The sequence below is a fragment of the Mobula birostris genome, chromosome 3 (genome assembly GCF_030028105.1).
Source record: "Mobula birostris isolate sMobBir1 chromosome 3, sMobBir1.hap1, whole genome shotgun sequence".
Lineage (NCBI taxonomy): Eukaryota > Metazoa > Chordata > Chondrichthyes > Myliobatiformes > Myliobatidae > Mobula > Mobula birostris.
In genome coordinates, this window is record NC_092372.1 from 177,982,706 (window position 1) to 178,007,285 (window position 24,580).

The 24,580-nt window shown below is 41.6% G+C and overlaps 1 protein-coding gene across 2 annotated transcripts in view; it reads left to right on the forward strand.

Annotated features, from left to right (window-relative positions):
* Positions 1–24,580, forward strand: part of nmt2 (N-myristoyltransferase 2) — a 77,369-nt gene that overhangs the window by 21,327 nt on the left and 31,462 nt on the right. For both annotated transcript variants that reach the window (XM_072253742.1, XM_072253741.1), the window contains exon 2: positions 12,930–13,065. In XM_072253742.1, coding sequence (XP_072109843.1) covers positions 12,930–13,065 — 136 coding nt within the window. The remainder of the gene's footprint in view (positions 1–12,929; positions 13,066–24,580) is intronic.

The window sequence follows — 24,580 nt, forward strand, 5'->3', positions numbered from 1 at the left end:
TTGTCTTTCTCCCTGGGCCTCCTGTCCCATGATCCTCCCTTTGCCAATCACCTGTCCAGCTCTTGGCTCCATCCCTCCCCCTCCTGTCTTCTCCTATCATTTTGGATCTCGATCTCCCTCTCCCCCTCCCACTTTCAAATCTCTTACTAACTTTTCCTTCAGTTAGTCCTGACGAAGGGTCTCGGCCTGAAACGTCGACTGTACCTCTTCCTAGAGATGCTGCCTGGCCTGCTGCATCCACCAGCAACTTTGATGTGTGTCACTGCAACTTCCCCCGGTTGGTCATACCCCCCAACAGTATCCAAAGTGGTAGACTTATTATTGAGGGAAATGGCCGCGGGGGCACTCTGCACCAGCTGCCCATTTCCTTTCCCTTTCCTGCCTCCTGCAACTTTGGGGTGACCATCTCCATGTAGCTCCTATCTGTCACCTCTTCAGTTTCCTGTATGAGCCGAAGGTCATTGAGCTACAGTTCCATTTCATTAACACATTCTCTGAGGAGATGCACCTTGGTGCAGATGTGGTGATCGGGAGGCTGGAGGTCTCCCAGAATTCTCACATCTCACACAAAGAACACAACAAAGCCTCTCGAGCCATCTTCACTGCTCTATGTACTAACAGACAAAGAATGAAGAAGAAACTTACCAGATACATACATTGCTTAGGCCTGTTGTCGCCTAAGCCTGATGAGCCAAAGCCTCTCCACTCTTAACACTGATCCACTCATACAATGGCCGTTCCACTTGTCCCTGCCTTATTAAATATTGTTAGATATTTATTTCGGATAGTATGGACACTTAAGACTGAAAATTCACATCCAGAGAGAGAGAGAGAGAGAGAGAGATTTCCCTTCAGTCATACCTTAAACCGAGTTACAAGAAGAGACACTAACATCAAATAAAGATGAAAGAAATATGTAGTCCATTAAAGATGAGCTTCAGCTGTGAAATTCCATAAAGCCCAGTTTGTGAATTGAAACTGATATTTTTTTGTGTAAATTCATGCTTGTTCTAGATGTTTTTATACATTATGTTGTGAGAGAGAAACAAATTGCTTTAATTCAAGGATCCACTTGTACAGTTATCTCCATGAGTACTGTTTCAAGGAGTACAAATATCATTGACAGACGGAACCTTAAGATAATAGTCAGTACAAAAAAAATATTAACTGCTCATGCTGTACTCAAGTAGAAACTTTAATTGGCAATGCAAAAACCTGCTTTCACGCATGGTTAAGACCCAACATTTCTCTTGCTTTCATATTTGTAAAACATATATTAATACTAGTTTTGAACCTGCTTAGAACAGAGAACAGTACAGCATAGGAACAGATTCTTTAGCCCACGATGTTTGTTCTAAGATGCCAATTAAGCTGCACGTATGCCTACGCAATCTATACTCTATTCTGTCTTTTCATGTTCCTGTTGAAATGCCTCTGAAACATTGTTATCAATTCTGCTTCTACCAGCTTTAGCAGTGACACATGCCTCTCTGTATAAAACAAAACTTGTCATGTAAATCCTTTCACCATGAAGCTATGCCCTCTGGTATTTGACATTCAATCACATTACTCTTCAGCCTCCAACACCTCAGAGAAAACAATCCAAGTTTGCTCAGCCACCCTGTACACTTAATACTCTCTGACTCATTTTGGTGAATCTCTTCTGCAGCTTCTTCACATCCTTCCCAGCACCTAGAACTGCACACAATACTCCAAATGTGACCTAAAGTTTTCTACAGCTGTATTATAACTTCCTGAATTTTATCCTCATCAGCCCAACCAATGAAGGCAAGTGTTCTGCAGCATGCCTTCTTTCCCACTCAATCTATACGTGTTGCCACTTTCTGACAACAATGGAGTTGTACTGCACGATCCGTCTGTACATCAATTCTTCCAAGGTTTTGCATCAATTTACAGTATACTTTCCTCCTAAAGGTTAACCTCACAAAGTGTAGCACTTTACACTTGTCTGAATTAAACTTCGTCTGCCTTTTCCCTGCCAAATTTACAACTGATATATATCTGATTGTGTCCTTTGACATTCTTCCTCACTATCCACAACTGTGAATTTTTTTGTGATCTGCAAAATTACTTATCAGCCCACCTATCACAAACATAGAAGTCCAAACATTGATCATTGTGGAAACCATTGATCAAAGACCTCCAATCCAAATAATATCTCTCCACTACTACCCTCTATTTTCAATGGCCAAGCCAATTTTGACTCCAATCTACCAAGTCTGATTGGAATCCCATGTCCTTTAATCTTCTCAGTCAGCCTACCATGAAAGAACTTGTCAAAAGCTTTACTAAAGTATACAACATTCTCTGCTGTACTCTCATCAGTCATCTTTGTCAACTCCTCAGACAACTCAATGAAATTTGTAAGATATGACCTTCCCTACACTAAGCCATGCTGGCTAACCCTAATAAGTCTTTCTTTTCAGGTGTAAGTAGATCCTATTTTTACACGTCTTCTCCAGTTATTCCCTACCACTGATGCAAGGTTCATTGGTCAATAAATTCCTGGTTTATTTTTACATTTGCTTTTAAATAGAGGAACAACACAGGTTTTTCTTCAGTTCTCTGCGATCTCACCCATGTCTAAATAGGATGGAAAAATCTCTACCAAGGCCCCAGCAATCTCCTCTCTTGCCTGTCTCAATTAAGTTGGGATAAATTCTATTAGGTCCTTGGGACTTATCCACTTTAATGCTTGTTGAGCACTCCAATATCTCATTCCATCATTCCACTTGCTATCAATATGACCAAGAATATTAGTTTCCCCTACATTATCTCGCTATCTGATGAAAAATACTTTTATTTGGTATCTCACCCATTTCCTCTTCTTTGTCCTTAAGTGATCCAACCCTCCCCACAGTTATCAGAATCAGGTTTATTATCACTGGTATGTGCCGTGAAATTTGTTAACTTAGCAGCAGCAGTTCAATGCAATACATAATATAGAAGAGAAAAAAAAAATAATAAATAAAATAAAAATAGTTTTTTGTTTTTAATGTTCAAATGAAATGCCTTGGAATTATTTTTAATCCTACTCACCAAAGGCATTTCCTGGCTCCTTTAAGTCTTCCTGATTCCCTGCTTCAGTTCCCTGATGCTTGCTTTATACTTTTCATGGGTCCTGCCTGATTTCAGCTTCCTAAACCTTATGTATCCTTTGTTTTTGAGTAAAATTGTATTACCTCTTGTCATCCAAGGTTTCTGAAACTGCCATACATGTGCCCCGAATTCGATACCCATTTGTTAGATGTGGACTTACCCAATAACGGCTGTTCCCAGCTCCTGCCTGACACTTTCCCCAAATTTAGCACTTTTCCTTGAGGTCCTTCCTTATCCATATTTGTAACTATGTGAAAACTTTGGGCGTTACTTTCATTGTTTCCATTGAAACTCCAATTATCTGGCTAGGCCATTTCCCAATCCATGTCCAGTGGCTGTTATCTGTCCATGTCTTTTCAGCTTTTCTTGACCTAACTTCTACCTTACCCTCAATCCCTCAACTTGTTGACCTACTACTCTGTTCCCTTTGCTCCTGCTATGCTAATTTAAATCCTGCTGCGTAACACCAATAAACCTCCTTGTGAAGAGATTGATGTCCCTTCAGTTTTGATGTAATCTGTTCTTGTACAAGCCCTACCTGGTCTGGAAGAGAGTCCAGTAATCTGCAAAGCCTTTCCTCCTGTATTAGTTCATTAACCGTGCATTCAACTGTATCATCTTCTTATTTCTTGCCTTGCTTGCACGTGGCACAGGGAGTAATCCTAAGATTACAACCCTAAGAGTCCTGCTTTTTATATTTTGTCAACTCTTGAGATTCTCTTTGTAGGACCATCTCTCTTCCTGTCTATTTCATTAGTACCAGTATGGCCCATGGCTTCTGGCTATTCAACTTCCCCTTTGAAAATATTCTGTGCCCAGTCAGAGACATCCTTGAGGCAATTCACTATTCTGGAGCCTGTCTCCTGGGAAATGCTTACCTGTGCTACTGGTCATATAGAGTCCCCTATTGCTATTATTCACTTAGTCCATGACGTACCCAACTATATAACAGAGCCAGTCCTGGTGTTACTGATCTGGCTGCTGCTGTCACTTTCTCCTGAGACCCCATTGCTCCATTTCCTCCCTAACAATATTCAAAGTGATCTATTTGTTTAAGAGAGGAACAGCCACAGAATCCTGCACTACCTGCAGTGTGTTCCCATTGCCCCTCACCAATTTTTATAGATGCACCATGGAAAGAATTCTGTTCTGGTATGGCAGCTACTCTGCCCAAGACCGCAAGAAACTGCAGACGGTCGTGGACACAGCTCAGTCTATCACCAAAGACCTCCTACCATGGGCATTCTCTCTTCTCCACTCAACCCCCCCCAAAAAAAAACAGGCAGTATATAAAAAGCTTGAAAATACACACTGCCAGGCTCAACGACAATTTCTGTCCCTCTGTTATAAGACTCATGAGCAAAAAAGGTGAACTCTTATCTCACAGGCTATCTCGTTGTGGCCCTTTCTCCTAATTGTCTGTCTGCACTGCACTTTCTCTGTAATTGTTACTGTATTCTGTTACAGTTTTCCCTCTGCACTGTTTTAATGAAATGATCTGTATGGGTGGCATGCAAAACTAATTTTTTTTAAAACTCTCTTTTGCATGTCATCCAAAACTTGATACATCACAGTAGTACAAGGGCAAAGCAATAGCAGAATACAGTGTCATGATTACAGTGAAACTGCAATAAATTAGTGCAAAAATCATGCTCTGGGCCATTGATTAAACAGGAGCTTCTGCACTACTCCCTTCTTGAAGTCATTGGACAAGCTTTTGCTGACATTAAGGGAAACGTTGTTGTGATACCATGCCACTATGCTCTCACTTCCCCCGGTTCTCTGACTCATTGTTATATGTGATTTGTCCCTGTGCAGTTATGTCACCTGCAAACTTGTAGATGGAGTTGGAGTAGAATATGGTCACATAGTCTGTATCTCACTACCATGACAATAATAAATCAATTGGCATTACTCTCTGACTAAATGACCACTTCCCCCATAACACTCAGTCTTCCTGTGAGGTCCTCTGAGCCCAACTGCCAATTCAACCATTCCTGCTTAGACGTAACTGGTGGATAATATTTGGAATCTTAAAGATTCCCAGGACATTTTGCAGGATGGGTAGTAGACACTTTATTGTATTAAACAATTAAAATTCAAACGTCTCTTTAGATTCTTAATGTGCAATATGGCTCTGGATTGCACTTGTTCTAAATATTGTTTTAGAATGTTTTCTAAAATTCACCGCAGGGCCTTGGGTAACAGTCAGGAGAGGGAAGGGCAGGAGTCAGATACTAGAGGGTACTCCTGTGGCTGTCCCCCTTAACAATAAGTACTCCTGTTTGAGTACTGTTGGAGGGGACAGCCTACCTGGGAGAAGCAACAGTGGCCGTGTCTCTGGCACAGAGTCTGGCCCTGTGACTCAGAAGGAAGGAGGCAGCACTGATAAGGGGACTCTATAGTTAGGGGGTCAGACAGGTGATCCTGTGGACGCAGGAAAGAAACGCGGATGGTAGTTTGCCTCCCAGGTGCCAGGGTCTAGGATGTTTCTGATCACGTCCACAATATCCTGAAGTGGGAAGGTGAACAGCCAGAGGTCATGGTACATATTGGTACCAACGACATAGGTAGGAAAAGGGAGGAGGTCCTGAAAACAGACTAGTTAGGAAGGAAGTTGAGAAGCAGGACTTCAGAGGTAGTAATCTCGGGATTACTGCCTGTGCCACGTGACAGTGAGTACAGGAATAGAGTGAGGTGGAGGATAAATGCGTGGCTGAGGGATTGGAGCAGGGGCAGAGATTCGGATTTCTGGATCATTGGGGTCACTTTTGGGACAGGCGTGACCTGTACAAAATGGACAGGTTGCACTTGAATCCGAGTGGGACCAATGTCCTGGCAGGGAGGTTTGCTAAGGCTATTGGGGAGAGTTTAAACTAGAATTGCTGGGGGGTGGGAACCGAACTGAAGAGACGGAGGAAGGGGCGGTTGGTTCACAAATAGAGAAAGTTTAGAGACAGTGCAAGAGGGAAGATAGGCAGGTGATAGAGAAGGGACACACTCAGACCAATGGTTTGAGATGTGTCTATTTTAATGCAATAAGTATCATGAACACAGCGGATGAGCTTAGAGCGTGGATCAGTACTTGGAGCTATGATGTTGTGGCTATTACAGAGACTTGGATGGCTCAGGGGCAGGAATGGCTACTTAGAGTGCCAGGCTTTAGTTGTTTCGGAAAGGACAGGGAGGGAGACAAAAGAGGTGGAGGTGTGGCACTGCTGATCAGAGATAGTGTCATGGCTGCAGAGAAGGAGGAAGTTATGGAGGGATTGTCTACTGAGTCTCTGTGGGTGGAAGTTAGAAAGAGGAAGGGGTCAATGACTCTACTGGGTGTTTTTTTATAGACCACCCAACAGTAACAGGGACATCGAGGAGCAGATAAGGAAACAGATTCTGGAAAGGTGTAATAATAACAAGGTTGCTGAGGTGGGAGATTTTAATTTCCCAAATATTGATTGGCATTTCCCTAGAGCAAGGGGTTTAGATGGAGTGGAGTTTGTTAGGTGTGTTCAGGAAGGTTTCCTGATACAATATGTAGATAAGCCTACAAGAGGAGAGGCTGTACTTGATCTGGTATTCGGAAATGAACCTGGTCAGGTGTCAGACCTCTCAATGGGAGAGCATTTTGGAAATCGTGATCACAACTCTATCTCCTTTACCATAGCACTGGAGAGGGATAGGAACAGACATATTAGGAAAACGTTTAATTGGAGTAAAGGGAAATATGAAGCTATCAGGCAGGAACTTGGAAGCATAAATTGGGAACAGATGCTATCATGGAAATGTACAGAAGAAATGTGGCAAATGTTCAGGGTACATTTGTGTGGTGCTCTTCCTAGTTATGTTCCAATGAGACAGGGAAAGGATGGTGGGGTACAGGAACTGTGGTGTAAAAGGCAGCTTTAAATCTAATCAAGAAGAAAAGAAGAGCTTACTAAAGGTTCAAAAAATTAGGTAATGATTGAGATCTAGAAGATTATAAGGCTAGCAGGAAGGAGCTTAAGAATGAAATTAGGATAGCCAGAAAGGGCCATGAGAAGGCCTTGGTGAGCAGGATTAAGGAAAACCCAAAGGCATTCTTCAAGTTAGTGAAGAGCAAGAAGATAAGACGTGAAAGAATAGGACCAATCAAGAGTGACAGTGGAAAAGTGTGTATGGAACCGGAGGAGATAACAGAGATACTTAATGAATACTTTGCTTCAGTATTCACAATGGAAAAGGATCTTGGCGATTGTAGGGATGACTTGCAATGGACTGAAAAGCTTGAGAATGTAGATATTAAGAAAGAGGATGTGCTGGAGCTTTTGGAAAGCATCAAGTTTGATGAGTCGCCGGGACCGGATGGGATGTACCCCAGGCTACTGTGGGAAGTGAGGGAGGAGATTGCTGAGCCTCTGGCAATGATCTCTGCATCATCAATGGGGACGGGAGAGGTTCCGGAGGATTGGAGGGTTGCAGATGTTGTTCCCTTATTCAAGAAAGGGAGTAGAAATAGCCCAGGAAATTATAGACCAGTGAGTCTTACTTCAGTGGTTGGTAAGTTGATGGAAAAGATCCTGAGTAGCAGGATTTATTAAAATTTGGAGAGGCATAATATGATTAGGAATAGTCAACATGGCTTTGTCAAAGGCAGGTCGTGCCTTACGAGCGTGATTGAATTTTTTGAGGATGTGACTAAGCACATTGATGGAGGTAGAGCAGTAGATGTAGTGTATATGGATTTCAACAAGGCACTTGATACAGTACCCCATGCAAGGCTTATTGAGAAAGTAAGGAGGCATGGGATCCAAGGGGACCTTGCTTTTTGGATTCAGAACTGGCTTGCCCACAGAAGGCAAAGAGTGGTTGTAGATTGGTCATATTCTGCATGGAGGTCGGTGACCAGTGGTGTGCCTCAGGGATCTGTTCTGGGACCCCTTCTCTTAGTGATTTTTATACATGACCTGGATGATAAAGTGGAGGGATGGATTAGTAAATTTGCTGATGACACAAAGGTTGGGGATGTAGTGGATAGTGTGGAGGGCTGTCAGAGGTTACGGCGGGACATTGATAGGATCCAAAACTGGGCTGAGAAGTGGCAGATGAAGTTCAACCCAGGTAAGTGTGAGGTGGTTCATTTTGGTAGGTGAAATATGATGGCAGAATATAGTATTAATGGTAAGACTCTTGGCAATGTGAAGGATCAGAGGGACCTCGGGGTCAGAGTCCATAGGACACTTAAAGTTGACTCTGTGGTTAAGAAGGCATACGGTGCATTGGCCTCCATCAATCATGGGATTGAGTTTAGGAGCCAAGAGGAAATGTTACAGCTATATAGGATCCTGGTCAGACCCCACTTCTGAGAATAGGTTGAACTTTGCCTTTTCTCCTTGGAGAGACGAAGGATGAGAGGTGACCTAATAGGGGTGTATAAGATGATGAGAGGCACTGATCATGTGGATAGTCAGAGGCTTTTTCCCAGTGCTGAAATGGCTAACACAAGAGGGCACAGTTTTAAGTTGCTTGTAAGTAGGTACAGAGGAGATGTCAGGGGTACGTTTTTTACGCAGAGAGTGGTGAGTGTGTGGAATGGGCTGCCGGCGAATGTGGTGGAGGTGGATATGATAGGGTCTCTTAAGAGAATCCTGGATAGGTACGTGGAGCTTAGAAAAATAGAGGGCTGTAGGTAACCCAAGGTAATTTCTAAATTAAGTACATGTACGGCATAGCATTGTGGGCCAAAGGGCCTGTATTGTGCTGTAGTTTTTCTGTGTTTCTACATTGTGATCATGTGCTATTGATACAGATTCATTGTTTTCAAATTCAGAACATTTATTTAGACAAAGTGATTTGGTTTTGATGCTTTGACTGCAAATTTTACTGGTACAATACAATGGAAAATGAAATTTTGTTTTTCAGTGAATTTGTAATGCTAATTTTTTCCATTGTATTCCTTTTATTATCAGTGTTACTCTACTAAGTAGTGTTTGGAGGCACAATAAGATACAATAAGAACTTCGTTCTCTGCACACAGTGCTGACTGCTGAATACTTCTAGTATTTTATCTTCTTAAGTAAATTATAAGGAATCCTTGGATAGGTTGTTTCTGTTCTCCCTGGTGTGAAGGAAACAGAGAGGTAACATGATAGAGGCATAGATAGGGCAGAGGGAGGCATGTGAATGTGCAAGGCATAGATAAGGTGGACAATCGGTGTCTGTTTCCCAGGAATATTTAAAACTAGATGCATAATCTTAACTTTGGACAGTCCATGAACCCATGAGCATTACCTCATTCTTCCTTTGTTTTCTCTATTGATTTTTATAAATCATATTTTTATATTTTTGCACTGTGCTTCTTTGGCAAAACAATAAGCTTTGTCATATGTCAGTGATAATTTAGATTCTGATATGTTAAGTGTAAGTAAGTGGTGCTGTATAGATCAGTCAGAATCTTACTGAATTGCAGGCGAGTACAAGAAGCTAAATAGCTACTCTGGCCTCTATTTCTTATGTTTGTATCTAGGTAGTTTAAGTAACAACTATCATCCCTTTTTTGTACAACTGAAGTACTCAGAAGCACAAAAATAAAAGAAACAGGAGCAGAAATAAGCCAGTTGGCACCTTAAGCTTGTTCTGGTATTTGATATGATTATGGCTAATCTAATCTTTGCCTTACACCACATTCCTATTCTCTCCCCATCATCTTTAACTTATAGAATGCATTAGAGTCACAGAGTCATAGACACTTAAGGGCAGAAACAGACCCTTTGGTCCAGATAGCCCATGCCAAGCTGTTATTTTGCCTGGTCCCATTGACCTGCACTGGGACCAGAGACATTCATACCTCTCCGGTCCATGTATCTATCCAACTTTATCATAAATGTTGAAATCTAACTCGTATGCACCACTCACAAAATGCTGGAGGAACTCAGCAAGCCAGCCAGCATCTGCAGATTTTCTCATGTTTATCATATCCGTCTCTTGCACTGGCAGCTCATTCTACACTCCCACGACCCTCTGAGTGAAGACTCATGTTCCCCTTAACCCATGACTTCTAATCTCACCCAACCTCCTTGGAAAAAGCCTGCTCTTATTTGCCCTATCTATACCCCTCATAATTTTGTATACCTCTAACAAATCTCCCTAATTCTCCTATGTTTGAGGGAACTAAGTCTTAACCTATTCAACCTTTCCTGATGGCTCAGTGATATAACTATATAACTTATACAGCAGAGAAACAGGCCCTTTAACCCAGCTTGTTCATGCATGCCAGGGTGTCGATCCAAACTGGTCCCCTTTGGCTGCATTTAGCCCATATCCCTCACTAAGCATTATCTATTCATTTATCCCCCTAAATGGTTTTAAGACATTGTAATTACACCTGCCTCTGCAGTTTTCTCAGGCAGTTCGTCCCACATAACTAACAACCCATCCCAGATATGGAAACGTTGTACCGCATATCCCTTTTAAATACTTCTCTCAATTTAAGAAGACTGTAGCCATTCACCTTATCTAAGTTGCACCCAAATCCCCAAATTAATAACTTTTAAAAGTTAATATTTGATCATGGAACATGTGATTTTTTTCATTTAACAAAACATAGCAATGTAGTTTACATAAGACATAGAAGCAGAATTAGACAATTCAGCCCATCGAGTCTGCTGATTTATTATCCCAGAAGGGGCTTTGTTCAGCGTACTCAACTTGCGGCAGTCAACTCGATTAGCCAAGCTAACCTTTAAGTCAAGCAATTGATAATGAGAACTGAAAGGGAAGGAAATTGAGCACATTTTCTGTAAAACTCTATTCTTTGTAGTGTAAATGTCTGACACTTTCCAAATGAACATATGCAATTAGTTTGCCTCCACATCTATCTGCAGCAAAGAATTACAAAGGTTCATGATGAACCATGAATCATGATCCACTGAACAAAGAAATTACTCCTCATCTCTAGACAACTCTTTATTCTAGGTTTTAGAAACTAGGTTTCCTAATTCTAAATACCTCTATTAGGGAATATATTCTGTCGGCATCCACCTTGCCAATCAGAATTAGGTTTATTATTACTGACTTGTATGTCATGAAATTAATTGTTTTGCAGCAGCAGTACAGTGCAAAGACATAAAATCACAATAAATTAATGGAGTGATGAAACAGTTTTCATGGGTTCATGGACTGCTCAGAAATCTGTTGACAGAGAGGAAGAAGCTGTTCCTAAATAATTGAGTGTGGGTCTTCAAGCTGTGATGCAACCAATCAGCTAATTGAGTGGTGTCATAATAATAACCTTACACTCAATGTCAATAAGACCAAAGAACTGATTGTGGACTTCAGAAAGAGTAAGGCAAGGGAACATACACTAGTCCTCATAGAGGGATCAGAAGTAGAAGGAGTAAGCAATTTCAAGTGCTGGGTGTCTATCCTGGGCCAGCATATTGATACAGCTTCAAAGAAGGTATGACAGCAACTATATTTCATTAGGTATTTAAGGAGATTTGGTATGTCACCAAAGACACTCAAAAAATTTCTTCAAATGTAGCCTGGAGAGCATTCTAACTGTCTGCATCAGCGTCTGATATGGGGGGAGGGGTGGTGGAGTGTGGAGAGACAACTGCACAGGATTGAAAGCTACAGAAAGTTGTGAACTCAGTCAGCTCCATCATGGGCACTAGCCTCCCCAGTATCTAGACCATCTTCAAGGGGCGATGCTTCAAAAAGGTGGAATCCATTATTAAGGACCTCCGTCACCCTGGACATGTCCTCTTCCCATTGTCACCGTCAGGAAGGAGGTACAGGAGCCTGAAGGCACACACTCAATGATTCAGGAACAGCTTCTTCCCATCTGCCATCCAGTTTCTGAATGGACATTGAACTGTGAACACAACCTCACTCCTTTTTATTTGCACTACTTACTAATTTAACTATTATATATATATATATACTGTAATTCAGTATTTTTATTATTATTATGCATTGCATTGAACTGCTTTGGCTAAAATAAAAAAATTTCACAATATATTCCTGTGATATTAATTCTGATTCTGAATACACTCTACTGTACATCTTTAGGAATTTGCAAGAGTCTTCAGTAACATACCAAATCTCCTCAAATTCCTAATGATGTAGCTCCACTGGCGTGCCTTGTTCCTTATTGCATCAGTGTGCTAACACCAGGTATTTGAAGCTGCTCACCCTTTCCACGACTGACCTCTCGATGAGACTGGTGTTACAAGTTTCTTTTCCTGAAGTCCATAGTCAATTCCTTGGGTCTTGCAGACAGGGAGTGTGGCATTGTTAAGACGTCATTCAACCAGCTGACTCCTGTATGCCTCCTCATCGCCCTCCAAGATTTCACCAAAAACAGTGGTGCCATTTGTGAATTTATAGATGCAGTTTGAGCTGTGCTTTGTCACACAAGCATTAATGTACAGAGAATAGAACAGCAGGCTAAGCACAGCACTTAAGGTGTAGCTGTGTTGATTATCAGTGAGAAGATGTTATTATTAATCTACACTGATTGCCTCAAAACTATACATGTTTCATTAATATTTCCTCTCAATCTTTTATACTCAGTGATATGTAGCGCCAGCATGCTTGTTCTTGCTGGAATGATATTTTTGTTTGGTTAACAAGAGAAGATGAAAGCAGTTAATTCTGAATCCTGAGTAAAAGAACTTAATGGGAAAATTTAATCAGCTGGGTAGCCCAATCTCTTTAGAATGCTGTTCCATATAAATAGACTATTCATATTTGTGGTATTAGTGAATTGTTGCACAGCTAAATTTAAAATTTATTACTGCAATATCCATGCTTTCAAAACTTGTTGACAGAAGTCCTGGAGGGGAGACTGGGACCAGAAAGAAGAAGAAAAAGCAGAAAAAGAAGAAGGAAAAGCCAAGTTCTGCCACCAAATCAGACTCTGCTTCAGATTCACAGGAAATCAAAGTTCAACAGCTTCCTTCAAAAGTAAAGTCACCTTTTTATATCTACATATTTGTAAAAAGTGCAAAGTAGTGAAGAAAAACTTGAAAACCTTAATTTCCTGGGTAAAATTGTTTCAAGAATGCATCTCTGCCGTCTACCATAAATGTAGTTTGCAAAGTTTCACAATAGAATAGAATTTAATTGTATCTTGCCAATTAAACTGCTTGGTTCTTGAGAAGACTGGAGATGTTACTTAAATCTGTAATAGACTTTTGAGAGAAGAGTTGCAATCAAGTTAAGAATACTTTATTTTGTTCTTAGTTGCTCCAGTGAATACCAACCATATTTCCCTTTATTGGAACATAGAGAAGTACAACAAAGCATCAAGCCTTTGGCCCATCATATCTACACCAATCATGATGCCAAATTAAACTAATCCCAAATGCTTGTACATGGTCCATATCCCTCTATTGTCTGCTTGTTCATTTGCCTCTTAAACATTGCTCTTGTAGCGACCTCTACCACCTCTTGCTTCCCAAATCACCTTTAAACTTTTCCCCTCTAGCCTTAAATCCTGTCCCTCTGGTACCTGACATTTCCATTCTGGGAAAAAGTCTCTTCCTTTTTCTTTAAATTTTATTTTTATTTGGATAAAGTATTCACAAATAATACACAATTTTTTTTACATATATAACCTTTTCCATTTTTTATGTGAGTAAATCTATATTAATTTGTACATTCACAAGTGCACATTGAGATAATATAGAAAATAATTAGGCACTCAAATAGATGTTTATGTGCAATTGTAATTCCACTCTATTAAACTAAATAATGAGAATAGTTGTCATAAAAATATTAGAAAAAGTCTCTTTCTATCCTCTCCTTATAGCTAATATGCTGTAATTCAGGCAACATCCTGGTGAACCTCAATTGCACTGTCTTCAAAACCTCCATATCGTAGCTATAGTGTGGCAATCAAAACTGTACACCTTATTCCAAATATGACCTAACCAATGTTTTATGCAAATGCAACATCTGAACTTTTATATTCAATGCCCTGTCTGATGAAGACAAGCATATATTTACTGTTCTATCTGTTTTGTTCCAACCTTCAGGGGACTGAGGAGTAGCACTCCAAAATTCCTTGATGTGCTAATGCTCCTGAGGGTCCTGCCACTTACTTCATACTTTCCTCTTTCATTTGAACTCCCAAAATATAACAATTCATTTTTATCTAGATTAAACTCCATTTGCCAGTTATTTTATTAGTTCTGTCATTATTTTGTTCATCAAAGTCAAAAGTCAAAGTAAATTTATTATCCCCAAGTACTTATGTGTTACCATATACCACCTTGAGATTCACTTCAAATCAAATATTTGGATGATTAGAACAATATACAGTCTGCAACTATTGGAAATGTTATTTGTAGAAGTTGACAGTTTCTTATATGAAAATATTGAGCTTTATATACATCAGTTATTGACTCTTGCACATTAAATTTGAAAGTTCAAAGTAAATTTATTCTCAAAGTACATATATGTCACCCTATACATCCTGAGATTCAATTCTTGTGGGCATTCACAGTAAAAAAAAAATCAATGAAAATCTGCCTCCAGCAAGATGGACAAACAGCTAATGTGCAAAAGACACAAACTGCAAATACAAAAAGAAATAATAATAATAAATAAATATGCAATAAATATCATAAACATGCGATGAAGAGTCTTTGAAAATGAGTCCATAGTTTGTGGGAACAGTTTAGTGATGGGGCAAGTGAAATTATCTCCTTTGGTTCAAGAGCCTGAAGGTTGAGGGGTAGTAACTGCTCCTGAGGCTCCTGTACCTTCTTCGTGATGGCAGCAGCGAGAAGAGAGCATGGCCTGGATGGTGGGTGCCCTTGATGATGGATGCTGCTTTCCTGCGACAGCATTCAAATAGATGTGCTGAATGGTGGGAATGGCTTTACCCATGATGGACTGTGCCATATCCACTACTTTTTGTAGGTATTTCCATTCAGGGGCATTGGTGTTTCCATACTGGGCCGTGATGCAACCAGTCAATATACTCTCCACCACACATCTATAAAAAGTTTTAGATAACATACCAAATGTCCGCAACCTTCTAAGAGAGTAGAGTTGCTACTATGCTTTCTTCATAATGGCCCCTACATGCTGGACCCAGGACAGAAATGATAACACTGAATTTAAAGTTGCTGACCCTCTCCACCTCTGATCCCCTGATAAGAACTGACTCATAGACTCTGGTTTCCTCCTCCTGAGGTCAGTAATCAGGGCCTCAGTTTTGCTGACATTGAGTGATTGGTTGCTGCTGTGGCACCACTCAGCCATATTTTACAAATTCCTTCACTGCCTTTGATTCGGCCAATGACTGTGGTGCCATCAGCAAATTTAAATATGCCATTAGAGCTGTGCTTAGTATAAAGCGAGTAGAGCTAGGGGCTAAGCACGCAGACTTGTGGTGCACCTGTCGCTGATGGAGATTGTGGGCAAGAAGTTGCCAATCTGAATTGACTGGGGTCTGCAAGTGAGGAAATCGAGGATCCATTAAGACCAAGGCCTTAAAGCTTATTGATTAGTTTTGAGGGGATGGTAGTATTGAATGCCAAGCTGTAGTCAATGAAGAGCATCCTGATGTATGCATCTTTACTGTCCAGATATTCCAGGATTAAGTGAGCAGCCAATGAAATGGCAGCTGTTATTGTCCCGTTGTGAAGGTAGGCAAATTGGCGTGGATCCAAGTTGCTTGTCATGCAGAAGTTGATATGTTTCATCACTAATTTCTCGAAACACTTCATCACAGTGGATGTAAGTGCTACTGGACAACAATCATTCTTCTTAGGCAGCAGTATAATTGAAGCCTGCTTGAAGCAGGTGGGTACCTCAGACTGCCGAAACAGGAGGTTAGAGATAGCTTGAACACTCCAGCCAGTTGATCAACATAGGCCTTTAGTACTCAGCTAGGTACCCATCTGGGCCAGATGCTTTCCATTGGTTCACCGTCAAGAAGGCTGCTCTGATGTCAGCCTCAAACTGAAATCACAGGATCATTGGGGGCTGTAGGAGTTCATAAGTGTGTCTCCATGTTTTGATGGTCAAAGAGAGCATAAAAGGCATTCAGCTCCTCAGGGAGCGAAGTCTTTTAGTCACCTATGGCGCTTTGTTTTCCTTTGTAGGTGGTGATAGCACTCAAGCCCTGCCACAGCTGTTGAGCGTCCTTTTGTGATTCAGGTTTAGTCTGGAATTGCCACTTCACACATGAGATGGCTTTCCAGAGATTGTACCTGGACCGCTTGTGTTTTACTTTGTTGCTAGACCTGAATGCCTCTGGTCTGGCCCTCAGCAGATCGCGGATCTCATGGTTCATCCAGGGCTTCTGGTTGGGGAAGACTCTGAGTGATATTGTGGGGACATTAGGAGGTGCACATTAAAGACTGAAATGTAGATTTTCATCAATGAAAGGTAGCTTTGGGACAACTTACAAGCCTTGGAATCTGCAAACCCCATATGAAATTATCATGGAAGTGAACAGCTTAAAAGCAGGTCATTCAGTCCAACTTGTCCATTCCATTCAAGGTGCCTTCCTGAGCTTGCATTTGGCCTATATCCCTCTAAACCATTCCTATTCACAATTCTATCCAAATCTCTTTGAAATGTTGTTACTTTACGTGCCTCTATCACTTCCTTTGGCATTCTACACCCAGTACCTTCTGTATGGAAAATCTTGCCCCTCAGTTCCCCTTTAAATCTTTCCCTTTTATCATAAACCTATATCTTCTAGTTTTAGACTCCCCTACCATGGAAAAAACACTATGACCTTTCACCTTATCTATACTGACATCCCTCTGTTGCCTTCACTTCAGGGTAGAGTCTTAGCCTATCAAGTCTCTCCTCATAACTCAAGCCCTCTGGTCCTAGCAGTATCTTTGTAAATCTTTTCTGTACCTTCTCTGGCTTAATACCTATGTTGCCGTTTTCAGGGAACTAGGTACTTGTATCTCAAGGTCTTTCTAAAATACAATATTCCCCAGGGTCTTATCATGTTCTTTGCATGTCCTCCCTTGGTTTAACGTTACCAGAAAGCATCACTTCGCAATTTTAAACTGCATCTACCATTCTTTTGCCCACTTTCCCAGTTGGTCCAGATCCTGTTGTAACCTTACATTCTCATCTAAATCATTAGTATACATGACAAACAACAGTGGATCCAGCATTGATTCCAAGTGGCAAAGCACTGGTCATAGAACCCGAGTCTGTTTTTAAAAAAAAAAAAAAAAAAAATCCAATACCACCTTTGATTTCTTCTTCCAAGATAATTTTATATTCAACTGCTTAGCTCACCTTGGATCTCACGTGATCATACCTGGACCAGTCTACCATGTGGGATATTGTTAAAAACCTTGCTAAAGTCCATGTAGATAGCGTCTATCATCCTGCCTTTGTCAGTTCTTCTCATCGCCTCTGCAATAAAATCGCTTATTAAATTATTTGTGCAACACTACTTTCTATTCACAAAGCCCTACTGACCATCTTATCTCTCAGAAGCCCCTCAGTGACTTTTCCACCACTGATGTTAGGCTCAATAGCCTATATTTATCTGAATTGTTCTTGCAGCCCTTCTTAAATAAAGGCACAATATCAGTCAACTTCCAGTCTTCTGGTACCTCACCATGACCAAGGAAGATACAGTTGCAAGAAAAAGTTGGTGAACCCCTTGCAATTACCTGGTTTTCTGCGTTAATTACTCATGAAATATGGTGTGATCTTCATCCGAGTCAATCTGCCTAAACTAAGCAACACACGAACAATTGTACTTTTCATGACTTAATTGAACACATTGTTTAATCATTCCCAGTCCAGGCTGGAAAAAGTATTTGAACTTTTGAATTTAATAACTGGTAGAGCCTCCTTTAGCAGCAATAACCTCTATCAAATGTTTCCTGTAGCTGCTGATCAGACTTGCACAGCAGCGAGGAGGAATTTTAGACAATTCCTCTATACAAAACTGTTTCAGTTCATCAATATTTCTGCAATACCTTGCATGAACAACTCCCTTCAGGTCATGCCACAGCATCTCAATTAGGTTAAGGTCTGGATTTTGACTTGGCCATTCCAAAATACACATTTTCTTCTTTTTAAACTATTTTGTTGTTGATTTACTCTTATGTTTTGCATCACCGTTGTATCAACCAACTTCTATTAGGCTACAGGTGATGGACTACTACCTTGACATTCTTCTGTAAAATGTCCTTATACAACTTTGAATTCATTGATCCTTCATTAACTGTAAGCTGTCCAGACCCTGAGGCAGCAAAGCAACCCCAAACAACAATGCTCCTTCCAGCAAGCTTCACAATTGGGATGAGGTTTTGGTGTTGGTGTGCAATTTCTTCTTTCCTCCAAACATAGCTTTGTGCATATCTGCCAGACAGTTCAACTTTTGTCTCATCTGCCACAGATCATTGTCCCAGAAGCGTTGTGGAACATCCAGGTGGTCTTTTGCAAGCTCGAGACGTGCAGCAATGCTTTTTTTTTGGAGAGCAGTGGTTTCCTCCGTGGTGTCCTTTCATGAATACCATTCTTCATTTTTTTTTAATATAGTGGACACATGAAAAGAAACTTTAACAAGTTCTAGAGATTTCTTCAGGTCTCTTGCTGTTACCCTTGAGTTTTTTATCACCTCCTTCAGCATTGCACGTTGCGCTCTTGGTACGATCTTGTAGGACACCCAGTCCTAGGGAGAGTAGCAACAATATAGAATTTCTTCCATTTCTAGACAGTTTCTCTTACTGTGGACTGATGAACACTCAGGTCCTTAGAAATGCTTTTGTAGCCTTTTTCAGCTTAATGCATCTCTACAGTTCTTCTAAGGTCCTCTAGGAGTTGTTATGATCGAGGCACGGTGCACATAAACAGATCTTTCTTGAGGAGAGCAGGCTCTGTCAGCAACCTGACTTTGTATGTGTGCTTTTTTTATAGGATAACCCACTGCAACCCACACCTCCAATCTCATCTTATTGATTGGAACATCTGACTCCAAATAGATCTTGTAGAAGGCATTAACCCAGATGTTCACATATTTTTTTGAACCTAGATGGTGATTGTTTAAATGGTGTGTTCAGTTTAGACAAGAAGTACAGTTCTTTGATTACAATTAGTTTTAGCAGATTGTGTTCGTCTATTGTGACTTAGATGAAGATCAGACCACATTTTATGAGTAAGTTATACAGAAAACCAAGCAATTGCAAAGGGTTCACAAAATATTTCTTGCAACTGTACAAAAATCTCTGCCAGCAAATTCTTTCCTTGCTACCCACATTATCTTAGAGTACACTTGGTCGGGCTTTGATGACTTCTGCCCCAGCTATGCCTGCCTTTTCATTGGCTATGCAGAACAGTCCATGTTCCAAGCATTCATTGGTAATACTCACCAGTTCTTCCCACAGTACATTGACGACTGCATTGGTGCTGCTTCATGTATCCATGCTGAGCCCGTCAATTTCGTCAACTTTTCCCCCAACTTCCACCCTGCCCTTAAAGTTACTTGGTCCACTTCTGACACTTTTCTTCCCTATCTTGATCTGTTTCCCACCCTATCTCTTGTAAAAATACTATCCCCTTTTCTCAGTTCTTTTGTCTCCTCCACATTTGTTCCCAGGATGAGGCTTTCCTTTCTTCCACCTTCAAAGTACGGGGTTTCCCTTCCTCCAGCCTTCTGCTGCTGAAACTCCTTTTTACTGGGCATCTCTAGAAATGGCTCATTAGCTCCTCGCTAACAGCCACTGGACTCCGCGGTGAGAAACCCATCTTTCTCAGGCTTCATACGTCTAGGGTTTATATGACTTTAGTGCTGCCAAATCCATGAGATTAGGATGTCTTGCCCACCCAAACCCCGGTTTGTGTGAATACTGTGTGATTTACCGTCTCCTGCAATCTCCCATCGGCATGAAATAACTGATCGTACACTGCATGCAATTATAAAGTATATTTATGAACATTAACTTAACCAGAGAGTTAGTAAAGAAAAGAAAGAAGAAAACAAAAAGGGCCCAATATAATTAAACAGCCATGTTGGAACTCAAACTTCCAAAAACCATATTCACCAATCCTCGGTAGACCTCTGCGCTTTGGGCTCCATCGAATCATGTTTTCCCACTGGATCGAATCCTATGGCTGGTTCTCTCCAGTATCTTCTCTCCTCATCTCCCGCTGAACAAAGACAAAGACCTACCTTAGTGTTCCTCACAAAACCTCTCCCCCCAGCATTCTCTAGAACCTTCTCCCAGTTCGACCGTCCTAGCTGGATGACACACATTCCTAAGCATCTCTTGTCTTTAATGGTAACCAAAACAGGCTGAAAACAGAATTGACTGCTCTTACAGAACTACTAAAATGAAATACCCATAGCAGTAAAACTATGAACCAGGGCGTTACACTGCCCTCACACGCATCTGTTCCATTTGCTGGACATATGTGCTCCCCCCCATCTTCCTGCCACTTTAATATGGGTAGAGTTCCTTTTGTCCTCCTCTACCACTCCATGGGCCTCTGCATCCAATACATTATTCTCCGCAGCTTCTGGCATCTTCAACGGAATTCTACCACCAAACATTTTTACCTGCTACCCCACTCCATGCTTTCCGCAGGATCATTCCCTTGTCCATTTGTTCCTCCGCACTAATCTCCCTCCTGGCACATATCCCTATAAGTGACAGATATGCTACATTTGCACATTTACCTCTACCCTTACCTTAATTCAGGGCCCCAACAGTGCATCCAAGTGAGGCAACACTTCACCTGTGAATCTTTTGGAGCCGTCTATTGTATCCAGTGTTTCAGATGCGTCCTCCTCTGTATTGGTGAGACCTGACGTAAATTGGGGGGCTGCTTTGTTGAGCACCTCTGCTCCATCCGCTAAAAGCGAATTTCTCGGTGGCCAGCCATTTTAATTCCTGTTCCAACATGTTGGGTCATGGCCTCTTCTTTTGCCACAATGAGGCCACTCAGAATGGAGGAGCAACACTTCATATTCCATTTAGGTAGCCTCCAAACTGATGGCATGAACATCAATTTCTTCTTCTGATAATTTTTCCCTCCCCCTTCTCTCTTCTATTTTCCATTCAGGCCTCTTATCTTTTCTCCTCACCTGCATATCATCTCCCCTGGTGCCCCTCCTTCTTCCCTTTTTCCCATTGTGCACTTTCCTCTCCTATCAGATTCTTTCTTCTCTAGCCCTTTACCTTTCCCACCCACCTGGCTTGACCTATCAACTTTTAGCTCATCCTCCTTCCCCTCTCCCCGCCTTTTTATTCTGGTGTCTTCCCCCTTTCCAGTTCTGAAGAAGGGTCTCGGCCCGAAATGCTGACTGTGTGTTCATTTCTATTGATGCTGCCTGACCTGTTGAGTTCTTCCAGCATTTTGTGTGTGTTGCTCTGGATTTCTAGCATCTGGAGAATCTCTTGTGTTTCTGGTGATTTATTCATCTTTATGCACCTCAAGGCCACCAACACCTCCTTCTTCGGAACATTGATAAACTTCAGGACATCATTATTCTCTTCCCTGAATTCCCTAGCTTCGATAAGAATCTCCACAGTAGATGCAGATTAGAAATAGCCTTTTAAGACCTCGTTTGCCTCTCATAGTTCCACACTTCAACGACCACACTGTTTCTTAAGGGGACTTGTTTTTTCCCATTTCTATTAATTACTTATAGAGACTGTTAGGATTCTCCTTTATCTTAACTGCCAAGGATTTCTCATGTTCTCCCTTTTGTCTTCCTGATTTTCCTCGTAAATGTGTTCCTACGTCCCTTGTAGATTTGTTCGTTACCAGCTGCCTACCTGACATCCGCTTCCTTATTTTTCCTGACTACAATCTCTGTGTAATTTAACACATACAAAATGCTGAAGGAACCCAGCAGTCAGGCAGCATCTATGGAAAGGAATAAACAGCCAACATTTGGGGCTGAGATTCTTTGTCAGGACTAGAAAAGAAGGGGGAAAAGCTGGAATAAGAGGGTGGGGGAGGGGAAGGAGTACAGACTAGAGGGTGATAGATGATGCTAGGTAAAGGGGGAAGGTAGATGGATGGAGAAAGGAGAATGAAGTGGGAAGCTGGGAGATGATAGGTGGAAAGGGTGAAGGGCTGAAGAAGAAGGAATCTGATAGGAGGGGAGAGTGGACTAAGAGAGAAAGGGAAGGAGAAGAGGCATCAGGAAGAGGTGATAGGCAGGGGAGGAGAAGAGAAGATTGGAGTGGAGCCAGAATGGTGAGTGTGGTGCGTGGCCAAGTGGTTGGGGAGTTGGACTGGCGATCTGAAGGTTGTGAGTTCGAGCCCCAACCGAGGCAGCGTGTTGCACCACACACTGCACCTGTCCACCCAGCTGAAAAAGGGTACCGGCAAAATGCTGGGGGTTAACCTCGCGATAGACTGGTGTCCTATCAGGGGCGGGGGGGAGTCTCATACTCTCAGTCGCTTCACGCCATGGAAACCGGCATAAGCACCAGCCTGATGAGCTTATAATAAGGCTTGGGACAGATTTTAACAGAATGGTGAATGGAAGAAGAGGATAGGGGAAAAAAATTACTATTAGTTAGAGAAATAGATTTTTATGCCATTAGGTTGGAGGCTACCCATATGGAATATGAGGTGTTGCTCCTCCATTTTGAAGGTAGCCTCTTTGTGGCAATAGAGATGGCCATGTACCAACATGTGGGAATGGGAATGGAGATTGGAATTAACATGGTTGGCCACTGTGCAATCCTGCTTGTTGCAGATGGAGTGAAGGTACTCGACAAAGTGGTCACCCAATCTCCATCAGGTCTCACTGATGTAGAGACCACATCGGGAACCCCGGATACAGTAGATAAACCCAACAGACTGACAGGTGAAGTGTTCAGCGTTGTGACTGGAGGTGAGTGAGGAATTAAATGGGCAGGTGTCCCACTTCAGCCAGCAGGGATAAATCCAAGGAGGGACAAATTGTCCAGGGAATCAGGGAGAGAGTGAGCCCTGCAGAAAACAGAGAGTGGGGAGGGATAGCAGCCATTGTTTTTTAATCTTGCCAGTCTTTCTCTTCACTCTAAAACAGTTAACAGTAAATTCTCCTTATCTCACTTTTAAAGATTCGTAGTATATTTATAATCAAATTATGTATGCACAATACAGCTCTGAGATCCGTCCTCCTTGCTGGCAGCCACATTACAATGAAACACCATGGAACCAGTTTAAGAAAACATCAAATGCCCAGTGTACAAAAAAATGAACAAATTGCACAAATGGCAAAATGTGAGTGAATAGCATATACAAACATTTGCAGAATATGAAACAACAAACCAGTAGTATTCACTCAGTATAGCTCAGTTTTGCACCGCTCCACTAAGCAACGCAGGCCGCAGGGCCATTCTTTGCCAGAGTGCCTCAGTTCGCATCAGTTGCCCTGAACAAACTATTCAAAAACAGCACAAGAAAGAGTAACCAGAATCCAAGAACAGATGCAACATGAATCCCGAAGTCCCCCAAAACGAATCCACAGCTTCGCCAATCAATCCTGGCAATGTAGATCCCTAGACTCCTGGACTTCCTCGGACAGCGGCTAGTGAGGAGGACAGGAAACACTTGCCTGTCCCTACTCTCGTCCTCATTGTCATCAACCTTGCTTAACGCCTCAATCGGAGAGAAGCAGTGAAGTCAATCATGTGCTGGTAGCTGTCTCTAGGCCACATAATCCTCATCAAATGTCATTGAACTCCCTTGGAGTCAGCAAAGCACCTGATCACTCAATCAGCCCCACAACACACCACCAAAATATTAAATCACAGATTCCAATTGCACACGGCTTAGTAGTGGAATCATATTTGAAAGAAGTGAAAGAAGTAGTTTCTTGAGCCGTCAGCAGGATGTCACCTTTGGTTGCGTTGTTTGCTGCCACAATGCTTCATTTCCTATGAGGAGGTTCAGTGTTGCCCCTGTCATGTCGGGCCATCTATATATTGCTTTTGAAAACTTTCCTGGACACAGCTACAAATTCTACCCCATCTAATCCCTTAGCTTCTCACTTGCCCAATGACCTGTTAAAAGGCTCTTCCAGTCAACTTTTACAAGTTATTGTCTAATGCCATCAAAATTAGCCTTGCTGCAATTTAGGACTTCTATGTTATGGACTAGTCCTATTGTTCCAGAGTTTTTTAAAATATTAGAATTACGGTGTCTGGCCCCCAAAGTGCTTTCCCACTACATATCACCCACTTGCCCAGCTTCATTTCTTATGAGGAGGTTCGATGTTGCCCCTATCGTGTCAGATCCTCTACATTTTGCTTTTGAAAACTTTCCTGAATACAGTTAACAGATTCTACCCCATTGAATCCCTTAGCATTAAAGCAGTGGCAGTCAATATCAGGGATGTTAGAAATCACCATTGTCACAACCCTGTTATCCGTACAACTATCTGTGGCCTCTCTACATATTTGCTCTTCCAATTCCTGCTAACTACTGGGGAGCCTGTAGTACAATTCCATCAGAGTAATAAACCTATATCTCC